At 36.6% G+C, this 17,296-nt stretch overlaps 1 protein-coding gene across 2 annotated transcripts; it reads left to right on the forward strand.

Annotated features, from left to right (window-relative positions):
- The first annotated feature begins 4,767 nt into the window (after nucleotides 1-4,767).
- Nucleotides 4,768-16,211, forward strand: LOC128512880 (cyclin-dependent kinase-like 1). 2 transcript variants are annotated; one of them, XM_053486365.1, is made up of 11 exons: nucleotides 4,768-4,830; nucleotides 4,932-5,028; nucleotides 7,244-7,442; nucleotides 8,253-8,374; nucleotides 9,538-9,610; nucleotides 11,493-11,583; nucleotides 11,979-12,179; nucleotides 14,129-14,211; nucleotides 14,314-14,370; nucleotides 14,466-14,618; nucleotides 15,166-16,211. In XM_053486365.1, exons 3-11 carry the CDS (start codon nucleotides 7,275-7,277, stop codon nucleotides 15,265-15,267), a joined length of 1,050 nt encoding a protein of 349 aa, XP_053342340.1. In that variant the 5' UTR covers nucleotides 4,768-4,830; nucleotides 4,932-5,028; nucleotides 7,244-7,274; the 3' UTR covers nucleotides 15,268-16,211. The 2 variants fall into 2 exon arrangements, with proteins under 2 accessions (XP_053342340.1, XP_053342341.1); XM_053486366.1 differs by lacking the exons at nucleotides 4,768-4,830; nucleotides 14,314-14,370 and having other exon boundaries at nucleotides 4,872-5,028.
- The last annotated feature ends 1,085 nt before the right edge of the window (nucleotides 16,212-17,296 follow it).

Below are 17,296 nucleotides of genomic sequence, written 5' to 3' on the forward strand. Positions count from 1 at the left end.
TAATTGATGTTTTATCTCTTTTGACAAAATTCCTTTTCATAAATATGGCTATTTAGTTGATTAAATCATTTAAACTGATGTACTTAAGATTACAATAAGGCAAAACTCTTGGTTTTATGTCATTTTTGGTTGGTTCCCATAATTCAACTGTAGCCACGTTGAACGGAATTTCCCAGAGCACCTTACATATGCAAAACAGCCAACTGAGCGTATTGTTTCACTTTCATATGAATTTACATTCTGTATTCACAAAGGATTTTGTATTCTACGAATTAGAATAATTAGGTCCTAAAAGCTTTTGCATGTATGCACTGAATGCATGCTTTGGTTTAAACATTTACTGTCAATACTATTATTTTATTAAATAGTTATTATAGGGTAAGGGTAACTTAAACTGTCAGTTATTTTCAACTAACTAATATCGCTAAATGCAAAAATATTTAATACATACTTTAATCTTAATAGGCTAGCCCATTTGTATCTGTATTTGTAATCTGTCTCATTGCTACAAAATATTTTCTCATAGGTAGAACATGAAACTCCGTACACACAGACCAGAGGTGAGATATGTGTACCCAGTGCTGGAGGTGTGAAGAAACAGTGGTAACCACTAATCAGTTGAACTTCAATAGTGGTTTTCTTTTGTCAAATTCTTAAAGTATATTTAAGAGACTATATATATATATATATATATATATATATATATATATATATATATATATATATATATATATATTATATTTAAGGGCTTTTTTTCTGGTTACCATTTCAACACCTAGATGTCAATGCAAATTAGCCTAATCAACATGTCTTTATACTGTGGGAGGAAACTGCAGTACCTGGAGGAAACCCATCAAGCACAGAGAAAACTTGCAAACTCCATGCACACAGACCCAAGATGAGAATCGAAACCTGACCCTGGAGGAGCAAGGCCACAATGCTAACCACTATGCAACCATACTATACCGAAAACTAATTATAAGCAATTTAGAAAGAAAATTCTGCAAAATAGGTGTTCATTTCATCTTTTGAAACACCCTGTACACCGTCTTGGAACACCATTAGTTAAATATTGTTGTGAAAATTGATGGATATATGCTGCCGCCTAGTGGACATAGAGTATATCACAAACTCCAAAATCAAGGTTGATAATACATTGCCGAGAATGCAACAAATACTCAGGTATTACTGACCTAATAAACTGATCATAGGTTTATCATGAACCAGTTGTAACTGTAAAGGCATTTAAATGCTACATATTGTAGGTGAAGAAAGCACTAGAGTTGTTTGTTTGGGGTTGCCAGTGCTGGGCCCTTGGGCAAGGACCTTACCCCTGCGCCCATATATAACAGCTGGCCATTGAGATCAAGGACATTATTGGTGCCAGTCACAAGCCTGGAGTTGGGTTGAGGCAGGAAGAGCATCCAGTGTCAAACCTGTGCCAATAAATCGCAGACCAAATTATCTGATGTGGTGACAACGAGTCAGGCAAAAGACCAAAGGGACAAAACATATATGATAGTTTATAAGAGTTCAGTTTGTCAAAATATGCAAAGATGTATCCCCCATACAGACATAACTGTATGTATTTTTATACAACATTTTATGTTGATATAATTTTATCTATCCACTTGATCACAAAATTATTTCTCCACTTTGTTAGGAACACTGAAATGTAATTTTACTCATTTTTTCTACTAATTTTACTACTGTAATTATTAAAATGGCCAATAATGAAAAATCATAGCAATACATAAAATCAGAAGAATATCGATCAAGAGCTTCCGTTATTATTTAAAACCAACATCAGAACAGGGAAACATATAACCACAGTGATCTTGACTTAATTAGTACTTCGTCTTAAATTGCATTCTATCCTATTAAATTATAAATGCTATGTCAAAACAGTATGCCATTTAAAACTTAAAAAAAGAAGCCTTTGAGTATTTACAAATTATGAACACTTAATTACAATCTGTCTATGGTAATTTAGCATTTTAAAGCTATCTACTGCTTGCAGGGTGAATTGCACTTGCTAGTAAAATGCTGAAATGCCGTACTAATGTATGTTTCCCTTAGCTAAGCTCATCAGCTCTTTTTAAAATATTTAAGCCATGTGAAAGGCCAGAGCTGAGTGACAGAGACCCTTTTCAAGCCTGTAATGAATAAAATAGTGAGAGACTCTGTATGGCAATATTGTAAACCACAGTGCCCTTTAAAAATTAATGAATACTAATAATAACATCAGGGCTTTCTCGACTGCATCACTTCCATGAACGTTTGTGAATTTGCCTTATTTAGCCATGTCCATAGCACAGGTCAAGTGCAAAAACATGGTCAAGCCAAATCAGATGGGATACATTTTTTTTATTCTTCTATACATATAACATGCATACTAGGAATGTCACTTTTACACAGCAAAGTATTCGATATGGATCTTGCAGAATTAACCCTGCAATCATTAACATGATGCTGCAAAGTGTGATGGCTTTCCAACGATTATTCATTCATCCTCAGTAACTAACTGCAGGAGGCTGGTAATAGATATATCACCTAGTTTTTGACTGGTTTGTGGCATGGATAAAGTTGATGGTTTATGTTCCCTATCTGCTTTATGATGCACCTGACTGTCGAGTGGCATTATTATACAGCTATCCTAAGCATGTTCTATGTTTGCTGTGAAATGGGTCTTTTCAGGACTGTTAGGTCAGTGTGGTTTGGGCTTCTATCAAATTCACCAGTTTCGTCTGCTGGTGAGTCCATTTTCACATCAACAGAACCGTGCGAAAGTGTTCAGGGAGTACTTTGGCAAAAAAATCATTTTGCACTTACTTTCTACTTACATCAGATGTTTACATTTTAGCTTCATGTTGAAAGTCTTTTGGTTTTCCCCATAGTGATAGATGACAAGTTTGCAACTTCATATTCGGTCAAAGGTTTTGTGGCGCCTGATGTGGTTGTTATAAGAAAAGATTCTTACGAGAATAGTTCTCATCAGTGGAAAAACACCTTCAGAGTGAAAAATGTGAATAAATGTGAATAAATGTGCACAATATTTATTTGATCAAATCAGTTTTGTCTTTAGTAGCTTCAACTGTGTATTAGTATACAGTATAAAGTAGTATACATAAGTATTTAGCACAACTAACGTGACACTGATGAAAAACTACTTGCATGGGCCAGTTAAAGTGATATCATCTGTTTTCAATTGTCATATTGGAAGACGTCCATAAGATTTGGCACCTTGCTTTGAGGGCATCTCGAAGCAATCTGTATTTTTCCACATGTCTCACGCACATCTCAGTTTTGTGAAAACATCCTGTTATTGTATAGCCTGTGTTTTTAATCAACACCAGTTATAACATTTTGCCCTCCAGACACATTTACAGGCGCAAAGAAACATTTAATTGCTGAACTATCTATTTAACCAGAAATATGCAATAGCTATAGTTTGTAACAAACTGATAACAAAAGAGATATGCTGTAATTTAAAAATGTCACACTGAAAACTTTTAAACATATTAATGCAAAATTTTTTGATGAGTTCATTGCAAACACTATAGTAATATGTGCCTTTTGAAATTTACAGTATACAGTATAGTGTCTGGTGGCATGGTGGTGTCCACAGCGCCTGTGTGTGTGAAGTTTGCATGTTCTTTCACAGTCTGAAGACACACAGATTAGGCTAACTAGCATTTCCAAACTGCCCATAAGTGCGCTTCTAAAGTGCAGTTAATTGGCTCCCTGTCCAGGGTGAACCCTGGCTAGTAACCCGAGTCTCCTGGGATAGGCTCCAGGCCTCCGGTGACCCTGTACAGGGTAAGCGGTATAAAGAATGTGTGTGTGTGTGTGTGTGTGGGAGAGAGAGAGAGACACACATACAAAGACAGAGTATATTGTATGTGTAAAAGTCTACAAAAATGCATAGACTGTAGTCACTTAATATTGTGTACCCACTTCACAAAACAATTAAGTAGCCCTTATTACACAAGGATGAAGCCTTCTTATTCTATGGTCTTTCCTTCCTGACTTTTTTTTTCCTACATTGTCTGTAACGGCTTTCTAACGACTCTAATCTGAGGTGCTGTCAGTTGTTGATTTTTAAAGCTAATAACTCTAAATAACCTTCTCCTCTGCAGCTAAGGTAAGTGTTGGTCTTGCTTTCCTGGAATCCTCTTCATGAGAGCCGTTTCATTGCGGTGCTTAATGGGTTTTACAAATGCACTTGACAATACTGTTCTTTAAAGTACTATTTCAGAAAGACTGACATCCGTGCCTTATAATACCAACTGACTGTTACTGTTGTTGTTACAAAATTACTTAATTCCATATGTTATTTTATACTTTTGAAATTCCCAGTACTTTTATAAATCACTAAACAAAAACAAAGATTTGCAAGTGATCCCAAACTTTTGAGCAACAGTGTATGTTCTATTATATATATTAAAGTAAAACAAACTAAATAAAATAGATACAAAACGCACACAAAATGTAATTCATCTTCGTGTCTGTTGAGGCTGAGGCGCTGAGTGACCCGGATGTGCACTTCTCGCGTTGCCTAGATCCGTTGCTTAGGATACATGAGCGTCAGGTAGCACGCAGTCAGCTAGGGTTAAATTCCAAACACCGCCACAATCCCGTATTAGTTTACTTCATAGCCTGGAAATATAGTGTAAAAAAGCATGGGTTTACCCAGTATTAAATACATATTTGTTTGATTTGGGATACAACCCAGTTAAAGAGGTTAAGTTACTCTATATGTGGCCTGAAGTAAACTGCGGGACTGCAGGAAAAGATTAACTTACACTCACAGGTGTGGACTGAGCTAGGGTAAAATGTGGATTTTTTATTTTTATTTTTTCTTGAGTATTATTTTGAATTTTTAAATATATATACTTTTTCCATAACTGTCATCGACCGTAATAACCAAGGGAGGAACTTTAAGGAATGACGACGCACTGGAAACCAGCAGAACAGTGATCTGAAACATAACGGTTCCGGTACCGAAGACTCGGGGAATAATTAAAGGTGAAACCAAAGTACAGTTTTAAAGTTTTATTTACGCTATAAGTAGCCCCTAGGTGTGAATGAGTGTGTGCATGCATGGTGTTCAGGAATGGCAGCCAATAAAATACATGCAGTGGGTCATACTGTTTCAAATGATCAGCAGCATTTATGTTTTTAGTACAGGGAAGTGAGAAATTATTTGTGACTGCCCTTTATATATCTATAAAAATCCTAAATCTATATAATATAAAGTAGTTAGCACTGTACCTTGCACCTCCACGGTCCAGGTTCAATTCCCGCCTCGGGTCTGGGTACATGGAGTTTGCATGTCCTCCGCGTGCTTGGTGGGTTTCGTCTGGGTACTCTGGTTTCCCCCGACAGTCCTAAGACATACAGACTTGGCATTTCCAAATTGCCAGATTGGCACCATGTCCAGGGTGTACTCCGTGTCGTGCCCTAAGTTTCCTTGGATAGGCTCCAGGCCCCGCAACCCTGTATACAGAATAAAGTTGTATAGAAGATAAGGAAGTGAGTGTCACATGAAAGATACTTTTAAAATAATATTCTAAAAGTTTTTTAAAAAATTAAGCGAATTTGTTGAGGATGAAAATCAGAAAAATCTGATTTTCTTCATTAAACATAAAGCAAAACTTGAAGGGAAGATAACTTCATTGAAAGTCGCATGGGATTCTCTGGAACTACTGAAAAGTAGTTTAAATGGGAATCAACCTTTATAGGAAGCAATAAAAATCAAACAAAAGATTAATTATTATGACATTCATTTTTTTTATGGATATTGTACCTGTATTTTTTTTATATTACAGATACAATAAAAATAGGGATGACATTTTATTCATGTTGTATGCTGAATATAAAAGATAATTTTAGCATGCTTGAGAAAACATAGGTAAAAATGATCTGGTCATCAATTATTCCAAAACATTCTTATCTATGTTTTTCAAGCATGCTAGAATTATCTTTTATATTCATCAGGGTATATTTACACATTATTTTATCCATGATAAGCATGACGGTGGGCCAAGCATAGCTACAAACAAAAAGTTACATGAAAAGTAAGAACAACATTATTTTTTCTAATAAAACTTGACACAAATAAAGAAACAAAACATAATTTTGTTCTTAAGCGACAGTTAAGGTTCTTTGCCAATTTGGAAGTTGAGTTTTTACAGAAGTTTTTCACTAGAAGAATCAGTGGAGACTGTTGATATGTACAGTGTCGTGATTTTTTAAAATAACAGAATAGTTTAAAGTGTATTATTCCATTCACATTCGATAAGATTATGACTAATATTCAGTAGGCCCCCTTTTCCTGCCGAAAAGCATGCATCAAGTATAGCTACTTAATGTACAGCCTAGTACAAGATCAGTAACAATGTTTTGGTAATGAATGGCAGGACTCAAGGTTTCACAGCACCTTGCCTTCTTACCATCCTGTAGTTTACACACACACACACACACACACACACACACACACACACACACAACTACATGATGTAAAAGCAAACATGATTCCTCGGACCAGGCCACCTTCTTCCATTGCTCCGTGGACCAGTTACTGTATAATGCTCAAATAACCATTGTAGGCAGCTTTTGGGTCAGCATGGGCCCCCAGACTGGTCCGTGGCTATGCAGCCCTGTGTGCAACCACACTGTGAAAGAACACACAAGTGTGATGCACTGTGTGTTCTGACACCTTTCTATCAGAACCAGCATCAAGTAATTTGAGCTACAGCAGCCCTTGTATTGGATCGGACTACACAGGTCAGCATTCACCCCCACATGAATCAGTGAGCCCAAAGTGGTCATAATGTTATGGCTGAATGTTGTATACCTCAGCAATTTGCTCACACTTCATTACACTTTGATTTGATTTGATTTAATTTATTAAAGAATAACATATCACACCGAACAGTATTCAGTTGGACTTAATGTTGTGAAAGAGACAAGTTAGTGTGTTCCATCTTTTCTGATTTTACCGAAACAAACTGTCATTTCCATATCAGCTTCCCCTTCTCGCTCCCCTTTGTCCTAAAGAATTTCCTCAGCTTGATTTTTATAAAAATTTGTTTGTTTATTAAATGTCTCTAGAGCCTAATTACTTGCATACTGACTAATCAGATTTGTTTCAACAATGCTGTTGTATTCGCATTTTGGAGTTAATTCAGTACTGAAAATTAAGTCATTAACTGATTTGATGATTAATTATTTTTTAAAGTGTTCATGAGCTCAAGTTCACACGCTGTACCATGGAGAAGTACGAGAAGCTGGCTAAGATTGGCGAGGGCTCCTATGGAGTGGTGTTTAAATGCCGGAACAAGGAAACAGGCCAGATAGTTGCCATCAAGAAGTTTGTGGAATCCGAGGATGATCCAGTCATCAAGAAGATAGCACTAAGGGAAATCAGAATGCTAAAGGTATGTATATTTTTCTTCCCCTATCTTCGTCATTCTGTCTCAATCCTTATTGTCTTAGTCTTTCCAAAGCTTGCACTGCAGGTTTTAACTCACCAACCTAAAATTCCCTTCATGACTTTAACAGTTACAATACATAATTATCCACCTGTAGCACAAAGGTACAAAAGGAAGTAGATTTCTAATATAAGCTGCCTTAGCAACAAGATCAATAACATTATTTTCTTTGTGATTTGTATTGTCTGCTTCTTGAGTTATATTAGGTACTTAAAATAGTAAAGCAATGAAAATATGGATTTAACAAACCAGCAAGTTAAATATTAAGAATTAATGTTTCATTGCTCAGTCATCTGTCAGTAATTGAAAAAATAAATGAATAGCTTTATATTTATGCTTTTATGATAGATAATGTATGCATAAAGAGAATGCAATTAGGAAATATATCTCACTAGCTATCTATGCTCTTTATAGCAACAACTTACCCCTACCTAATCTATATTATATAGGTTTATTTTTTCCTGTTATCATTCAAATTAAATCCCAAGGTTTGCGCTAACTATGTAGGGACATTTTCCAATAATTGAAACTATATTGTTTAAAAAAAACATGTATAAATATTTAAATTTGTGAACTTTAATATTTTAAGTAAATTTAGTGTTTTATTTTATCAGAGAATTTAGTCCACTTCTGCATTTTTTTCCAGATGCCAAATGCAACACCTTGGATGTTTTAAAAACAGTAGTAGAATGTACATTATCTCATTAAAGCCTACCTGAATTCATAATCATTCTGTTCCCCCGGTTCCCCCTGCAGCAACTAAAGCATGTAAACCTGGTCAACCTGCTGGAGGTATTCAGGAGAAAGAGAAGACTTCACTTGGTCTTTGAGTTTTGTGAGCAAACTGTCCTCAACGAACTCGACAAGCACCCCAGAGGGTAAGTCCTTCTGTATTAACTTATGTACTTTTACTTTAGACTTATGGGACTGTTTATTCACATATTTAGATAAAAATAATTATACCCAGACTTCACTGAGGAAGTTTTTGACATATTCAGATTTCTGTTATGTGCAGTGGCAGTGTAAGTTGGTGTTCTTCATGGTCGAGGGGTCAATTCCCTCCTTAGTTTGGAGTTTGTCTGTTCTCCCTCTGCTTTGTAGGCTCCTCCCACAGCAGCAGATTAGGTGACTGGAATTTGTAAATTAACTGTAGTTTTTGTCTGAGCGTCTGCATGCTTGTGGCTTGCAATGGATCGGCACCCTTACCTTAGTGCACACCACCTAGTGCCCCGAGTCCTCTTGGATAGCCTACAGGCCTTCCCCAACCCTGTATAGGACAGAGAGACTATCTATCTAGAGACTAACCCTGTAGAGAGACTATATGAGTGAGTGAGACATTTATTTATACTGTTATATTTATGTATTTAATATTGGACTCAAATTGCATTCCACAATTTCCATTTCATTAAACAAATAAATAAAAATTTAGTATGATATATCGTGGATACATAGATTCTGGTCTGTGCCTATACATGCACAAATAATACATGCATGTTCAGAGTCATGTGTAACTGTATAGTTAACGTTTTGACTAAATAGTGTTTAAATCTTTTATTGCAATTGAGGTGCACAATTTTGCCATGAAATCCGTTTTTTTTTTTTTTATACCTGCAGATTTTAGTCTTGAGGCTTATGTGTATATGTGGGTGTTGCTTTGGAGAATTGTTTATGTTTTTAATTGAATATGTCTTGAATTAAAATATTAAGATTTATGTATTGTTGCAGATGAAGGGGTACATTTTCGTTATCTACCTTTTAGGTCAATGTTCAGATTAGTGCTTCACAGCATTCCTGTATTCAAATAATTAAACTAAATCTTGACAGCTCTGAATTGTGATGAAAAGAACAACATTTAAAAGAATAATACAGACCTGCAGTGAAAACATCAGTATAGTAATTGGCTAAAGGTCACCAGACTAAGCTAGTTTTTTATTTCTTTCCTTTATTTTAGTAGAAGTATTGCAGATATGCAGCATTTTGTAGGCTGATGTCAAAGCATCAGCACCTTTGCTTTTTCCCCCCTTTTTGTATTGTATTGTAGGGTTCCTGAGGTCCAGCTGAAGAGCATGGTCTGGCAGATTCTTCAGGCTGTCAACTTCTGCCACAAACACAATGTCAGTATCCAGCTTTTTGTTGCTTTATAATCTCTCCCTGTTAAATAGTGTTTTCTTTATTATAATACAGGTGAAGTTGTTTTGAAATGTTGGCTTAAAGACTTGTTGAAGATATAAAGCAAAATATTACATACAGGCCCAAAAAGGAACCTAAGACTTACATAGATTATTAATGTGAGTTTAAAGGTCCTGAAACTATAAAAAAAAATAATAATTCGACAAGCCCAAAGACTCTCAACTTCTGAGTAGTGAACATAAATTAATACAGCTGGTAGATTTGTTGTGTGACAAGTGCTTATTGAAAGTCATGTTCAAAGTGCCTCTGAAGTCTCAGGGCAGCCCTGAGCTGTTGCATGTGCTGCTGCCAGTCATTACTGTAAATGTTATGTTATCCAAATATGTGTCTGCATAGTTGATGTGTGGAGGATTGTAGATGCAAGTCAATTTTTTTTTCTTATATTAAATTTTGTTTCTTTTCAGTACACATACCCATACACATACCCATACATGCACAGGGTGCAGTTAGTGGATTTCTGTGCTCTCAGGTCTTCTCTCTTTAAGAACACATAAACACAGGATAAAATAAAATGCATAATGAGCCACTATTGGTAAGCATTACATGGTACCTGTTGGCTATACTAGCCTCCTCCTTCTCTGTAGGCGATGCTCGACCATGCCCCTGCTGATACAGAAGACATCCACAGAGTTAATTTAAATCATTAGCTGAATAATAATAATAATAATAATAATAATAGCTAAAAAAAACATTAATTTTTTAAAGTATCTCTAATAAAAAGGTTTGGGCCATGTAGAGAATTCAGGTCCATGCTAGAAAACTAGCAAATGTAATTGAACACTACCAAATCTCCTACGAAGAGCAAATATCCAACCAGAATTCTGCCAAAACCTGTTCCTGCCAAAACCAATTCTCGATTTTTCTCAACTGTATTTTTTTATGGTGATACCATCCTGGTTTCCTCTATGATGGAACACAAGTCAACAGTAGGAGTAGAATAGCATTCAAATAAAATACTTTACCACACCACTTTTAGAGGGGCGCTGTTTCACTTATTGTAAAATATGTCAGCAACAGCAAAGAAGAGTATACTGTATTATAAAAGCAAAATAGAATATTTTAGAAATGTCAAGTACATTCAAAAAAACAAACAAACATAGGAAGCCTGGCTTTCCTTGCCCTCCAGGAGAACATCTTAGCGGACATTTGATATATTTGCTAATTCTTTTTAGATGCATATGCATACTGTATAAGTTCACTGTGCTATGACAGGGATTTTATTTTCAACGTGATTTACTATGTCCTTTGTATAATAATAAATAATTATTAATAAATAATCAAGTTGAGCATGATAACCACTTCATACTTTGATTATGTGTTATTGCTGAAAAAAAAAAATTATAGATGAAAAATATTTTGGAAATTAAGATTTGTCCATAGTGTTTGAGAATGTGTTTGCATTTATGTAAACTATCTTATTTATTTGGCAAATAGCTGTTTAATTTACAGCAAATAAGAAAAAAAAATCATACTATAGGCCTTATGTACAGGAACACACATGTAGTTTCATCTCATATATCAGATTGCTATAAATGAAACTCAGCAGTAGTTATTCTACCAATTGTTTTGCTGCTCATCCAGAAAAAAAACTGTTACTGGAGATTCTGTCTCAATGGCCAGCATTTTTACCACACGTGATGTGGTGGAAAAGTAAAACGTGAGATCACCCTGTCAGTATATGCTTCTCTTAATGGTGTAATGCAGGCATAAACTTGGCTTCAAATGCATGAACCGGTACAGTTTGCCTGTTACTATTTGTTGTATGTAAGATCTCTAATATTCAGTATCCAACAATGTGTCCAACAGTGCATCCATCGGGATGTGAAGCCAGAAAACATCCTTCTAACCAAGACAGGCATCATTAAGCTGTGTGACTTTGGGTTTGCCCGCATCCTGAGTAGGTTACCTTTTTAGTCATTCCTCTGTCATTCACAAACTCTCTTTCTCTTTATTGGCATGTGCCTATAGTTACTTGTATTCATAAATGGGTTACACACACACACACACACACGCACACACACACGCCAATTAATCTTTGAGGTGTGAGTAACAATGTGGACAGGACAGGATTCAACCAAAACATTTACCTCTATACCTACTCCCCACATTTAATTTGAGATGTTTGCTACTTTTGTCTCTAGTCTTGTGTGAGTAAATTCTAGGCCTCCCAGTCAGTTAGCACTGTCTAAAGCTTAGCTTCTTAGGTTTCATTGTACATATTGTATATTTTATTCCTATAACTTAGCTTTTTGTAACGGAAGGTCAGTATGGAGATGTGTTTGTATGTGACAGCTGGCCCAGGTGATATCTACACTGACTACGTGGCCACACGTTGGTACCGAGCACCGGAGCTTCTGGTGGGAGACACACAGTACGGCCCCCCGGTGGACGTGTGGGCGCTGGGCTGTGTCTTTGCTGAACTCCTTCTTGGAAGTCCACTGTGGCCTGGACGCTCAGATGTAGATCAGCTTTACCTTATCCGCAAGACACTGGGTATGACCTAAACAAGATCAGTAAAAAATAAAAAAGTACTATTGGAGTGCCACTAAATTTACTAATAGAGTTACACTAACCCACTGTTTACAGAGCAAAAGCATTAAGACATTAAACACTTTTACAAATTACTCTAGTCAAAGTTACACCCCATGATTAGTGACAAAATACACAACTGGGCATGCGGTTATTAAAAAACAATCAACAACAGGGTGGTGTGATGGGAAGTGAAGGTAGTGTTATCTCAGAGGATCAAGCTATGGAGGAGTAAATACTCATCAGCCATAACTTTAAAACAAGTATCATTAAAACCACCTAGGTTTTAGGTTCCCCTTGTTTCACCAGGGAATTTCTGGCTGATGTTGGTACAATGTTAATAGAATTAATTTGCCTTATGTCATTGGCCTTATGTCTTTGTGAAGAATTAAGAGGGCATCTGAGGCTTGGTATTGGTTATTGTGGCCTCTGAGTATTAGCATGGATGGGGCTGAGATTAGGGCTGTTATGGAGTGCCCACAGCTCACCTCTCTCCACTTGGTATAGTGCTTCCAGGAAATCATGGAGAATTTTAGCACCTTGGCAGCCGCCTTCAGTGTGTTAAATCAAAAGATCTCAGAAGTCTAGAAATGGACAGGAAAAATCTAAGACCTATTAAGCCTGCAACCTTAGGTCCTCTAATCAGGGCAAACCACCCCTTCACAGCATATCTGGGGGCTATGATGACCTGGGGGTTTAGGCCATTTCTATCGGTCCAGTATGAGCAAGAATGTCTGGTCTTTTGTGACGTTTTCAGCTGGGCTGCTTCACCCTACGTGCATATGGTCCAGGTGCATGGCAAACCCATTGATCTGGAGTCAGACTGTGGACCAAATTTGTTTGTAATTTTTGGAAGGCCTTCTGTTGTCTAATGGGGGCTTCAGCCAGTCTGTTGTCTGTGGTCAGACTGGGAGGATAGCAGAGTCTGTCTAGTGCTGCCCTGGATCTTGAGGATCAACCATTCCTTTGCAACTGGGTTTGCAATTGCCTTGGACATTCTAGATCAAGAGCTTATCCTGGACTTCCATAAGAACTAGACAGCTTGTCCTAGGAGGATGTAATGTAATGCATTAATTGACTTATCTTGCATTCCCAGGGCTAATGAAGAGGACATTACCAGAAGTTGGTAATCCTCTGATGACAGTATATCTATGAATCTTTCAGGCACTTCTGAGCCATTCTACCCTCTGCAAGATTGTTGCATGCATTGAGGAAATTCCAAATAGGGATCTCCTTCTCTAGTCACACAAGCCCTACCCATAACATCATCCATTCTAATTCCCCTACCTGGTTCAACCTCTTTCATGGTTTTTGTGAGGGGAATGGGCTGTGTCTGATGCTTCCCCTTATATCCCTCCCTGATCTCCCTAACAGTTAAAAAAATTGACAAAATCACAGCTCAACTTGACAGAATAAGGGTGCATCTCAGACTTCTGGTAGTATATAGGTATGTATGTGTGTGAGTGAGTGCACGGTTGTCAGCTCTGCTAATTATGTCACATACTTTCTCTTGCTAGTTAAGGGAGTTACTGAAAGTGCATAGACACAAATAAATAGATTGGCAATAACAGGACATAGATTAGAATCATCACATGTTTAACCTTACTCCTTTCTGACCACAGCTGATCCTTTACCATGCCTCTGCAGCCACACCCATATACTACATAAAAGAGTTTCATGTCTGAAGCTTCCATGGTTTTACATAGCCATCCAACTTATATAATTGCCATCCAACTAATATAAAAGCACCCTCAATTTTTCCATATGGATGACTGACCCAGTTTAGAACATTGCTTAGCGGCGAATTCCAATCTTTCCCAAAAGTACAAACACAATCTACTTTGCATCCCTGACTCTGCTCACCCAACATAATAGGGCCCTATAAAGAATGATTTTAATTTGTCTTGCTTCAGGTGACCTGATCCCTCGACACCAGCAGGTGTTTCGCTCCAATGCTTTTTTCAGTGGAGTCAGCATTCCTGAACCAGATACCATGGTAAGATTAAACTCTCTTTCTCTCTCCCTCCCTCTCTCTTTTACACACACACACACTACAAAACTTGCGCTATTGCTAAGCTAATAATCATGGCTTTTGCAGGAGCCCCTTGAGAAGAAGTTCTATGGTGCTTCGCCTCATGCCGTTACTGTGATGAAGGTAATATTCATAAATATGGATGTAATACATATAGAGTAATATAATTTTATATAAACACAGATTGCATTAAATTGTGTGTGTGTTTTTGTGTGTAGTCCTGTCTCATGATGGACCCTGCTGACAGACTGACATGTGAGGAGTTATTAGAGCTGCCATACTTCCAGGATGAGGGTGGACTTGGTTGGGGACGAGAAAGTGATCGACCCATGAGGCGCCATGAGAAAGGTGCTAGACGCAGAGTGCCAGGGGTACGTAGCATCCTATCCAGGCATCTATATTAAGAGGAAGTCTTGTGCAGTAACATACTGTATACTGTAGGCATTTTTCCATGTATCTTATCGTGGTAAATTATTGTATGACCAGCAAGAGTATAGCAAGTACTGTATAGAAAAAGTGCCATCAAAAGTACCATCAATTATTGGTTATGTTAAGCAAGGTTTAAAAACATTAAATTATTCTTTTTTTTACTAAAAGTACAGCAAACCCAACAATACTTGGCCTAATCACTCAGATGAACAATAAAAAAATCATCATAATTAAAACCAAGTTTACATTTAAATACAAAGTATTAAGACCTTTCACGTTTCCTATATTAATTATATTCCAGTCATGAATAGGTCTGTAGTTCCATTAAGACCCATTGTAAGACCTGCCTACTTCCTTTTGATCAACAACTTTGGGCACCTCTATAAAAATGGTTGACAAGGCACATGGCCTTTATAATGTGTTGTTTATCCATCAATTCTCTGAATCATTGAAAATGAGTTTTGATTGAGAAAACATTTTTATTTCTAGGCCCAGTATTTGCCTCAACTTACCAGCAGCACCACCTCCCAGGCATCTGAGCTAAAGAACAAGCACAAGCCTAAGTATGACCACCATTTGCCCAACATTTAACTCTGAAAGAGAAATAAAAATGCTGGCACATTAACAAGGGCATTAGGGGATTTGAATTCAGAATATTTCAACTAAATTTCTATAACCCCTGTACAAATTGTAGTTATGAAGAACATTGCATTAAATGGCACTGCCATAAAGTTTGATGTTGATTTACTTTAAATGGAATTAGATGTGTAATTAAAGCTTTTTCATATATTTTTATCATGTAAAAATCTTGATATACTGTGCAAACATTAAATGGATGTGACTAGTCAATATATACTAATATATCAGTATGTTACTCAGTACATTACCTCATATAATACAGTACATCAGCCAGAAACTTAGCATGTGGCCTTAGTCAAATTATTACTATGCAATATAAATTGTAGCTCATCTACTAGGTGTCTATTTCTAGTCCTAGCTTGCTCAGATTGGTGCCAAATGTACTGTATCAGGGAGTAGCATAATTTCTACTGCTCACATTGCTCTCAGAAAACATAAATCAGTGCATTTTAACATGGATGAAAGTTTGAATTTTACATGTTCTTTTTGGGGATTCAGAGCCTTTTTTTTTAGGTTTTATGTGTAACCTTTCTGAAATCCTTTTTTTTTCAGCATCTGTAATTTTGTCATGTCCCATAGGTTGTGTGTTGCACTTATACAAAATGTTTAGCAGAAGTGGTGAGAAGTCTCTCTAAAACTCCCTGCCGTTTATACATGATGATTATATATGTTATGTAGATCCAAATATTTGACTTATTTAACAATAAACAAAAATGAAGTAAGAAAGAAAGAAAGAAAGAAAGAATGATGACATTCTCAGGAATTTTCACATAAGTCATACAACTTACAACAATGTTACAATATTTTCTAAAACAAGTTTGTTTTTTAATCTGTGGCGTGATCACATGGTATTATAACAATACAAATTAGCATATTCCAGAGTGTATTAACAAAATACTACTACTGTATATGTTTAAAAAAATTTAAACGGATGATGTTTGTTCATGAATGCTAATAAAGCTTGTTATTTTAAAAGTTATAAACAATATTCTGTTACAGGTTTCATTATTTTAGATAAATCAACGTAGCCATGACGACAACATATTAGTCTACTAAGGAAGATATGGCTGTTAATAAACAAAAACGTTAGCTGCAGAATTATTGAGTTGCCCAAAATAAAGGAACTGTGAAAAAAAAAAAAATTATTATACCTTCTAATCTTTTAAAGTAATATGTTAACTACAATAATGAAATTTGATTGTTTCGAAGCTCTTAAAATTTTAAAGCACTGAGCCATGTTCCCACTACATCCTGAAAAAATTGGATGAACAAAGTGGAAACCGGTAAGGATGTAATATTGTCTCCCTCGATGTTGAGTTGCCCAATTTTTTTTAGCCTGGTGAGGACATCGTCGAAGCAAAACACAGAAAATATTTATTGATAAACTATGGACATAACATTTTATTTCATATTTGATAATATTTACTATGGAGTACATAGAGGTACTAACATCAATGTAAGATTTATTAATTTAATCTTAACACCATAAAAGCGGGCGCTGGTGCCTCAGTGGTAGGTGTTTTGCTCGCCATGCGGAAGCCCCGGTTCGATACCCAGCCAGTGCCCGAACCCCCCCAGCCACTGGGTCCCAAGCCCAGATAAAATGTGAGGGTTGCGTTAGGAAGGACATCTGGCATAAAACCTGTGCCAAGTTGTTGTGCGGACTGAATATTCTGCTGTGGCGACCCCTTGCGGGGAGCAGCCGAAAGAACAACAACAACTTTTGACAGTAAAAGTCCAACATATGCTTCCTATGTGTAGTTTTGTAGTTTATTTCAATCGCACTGCAAGGGATGCTGTAATTAAACAAAAAGGTTTTACCCTGAAGAACTGTAGACACTGCCTCTGCTAGCTATTTCCTTCTTTTTTTTTTGGTGGGGGGAGGGCAGATTTTTATTTTTTGCACATTGGGGGACATCTCAGAGTCAGGGAGATTACACCCTGTTTTGGGATATAAACAACATAATTTTAACGTTAGAAA

The sequence above is a fragment of the Clarias gariepinus genome, chromosome 25, assembly GCF_024256425.1.
Source record: "Clarias gariepinus isolate MV-2021 ecotype Netherlands chromosome 25, CGAR_prim_01v2, whole genome shotgun sequence".
In the NCBI taxonomy this organism is placed as follows: Eukaryota; Metazoa; Chordata; class Actinopteri; order Siluriformes; family Clariidae; genus Clarias; species Clarias gariepinus.

What these genes read in the sequence shown, in the direction of transcription:
- LOC128512880 (XM_053486365.1), top strand. Translation starts at nt 7,275, where the DNA reads ATGGAGAAGTACGAGAAGCTGGCTAAGATTGGCGAGGGCTCCTATGGA. An exon ending in CTCGACAAGCACCCCAGAGG is followed by an intron (nt 8,375 to 9,537) that starts GTAAGTCCTTCT and finishes ATTGTATTGTAG; the next exon opens with GGTTCCTGAGGTCCAGCTGA. An exon ending in ACTTCTGCCACAAACACAAT is followed by an intron (nt 9,611 to 11,492) that starts GTCAGTATCCAG and finishes TGTGTCCAACAG; the next exon opens with TGCATCCATCGGGATGTGAA.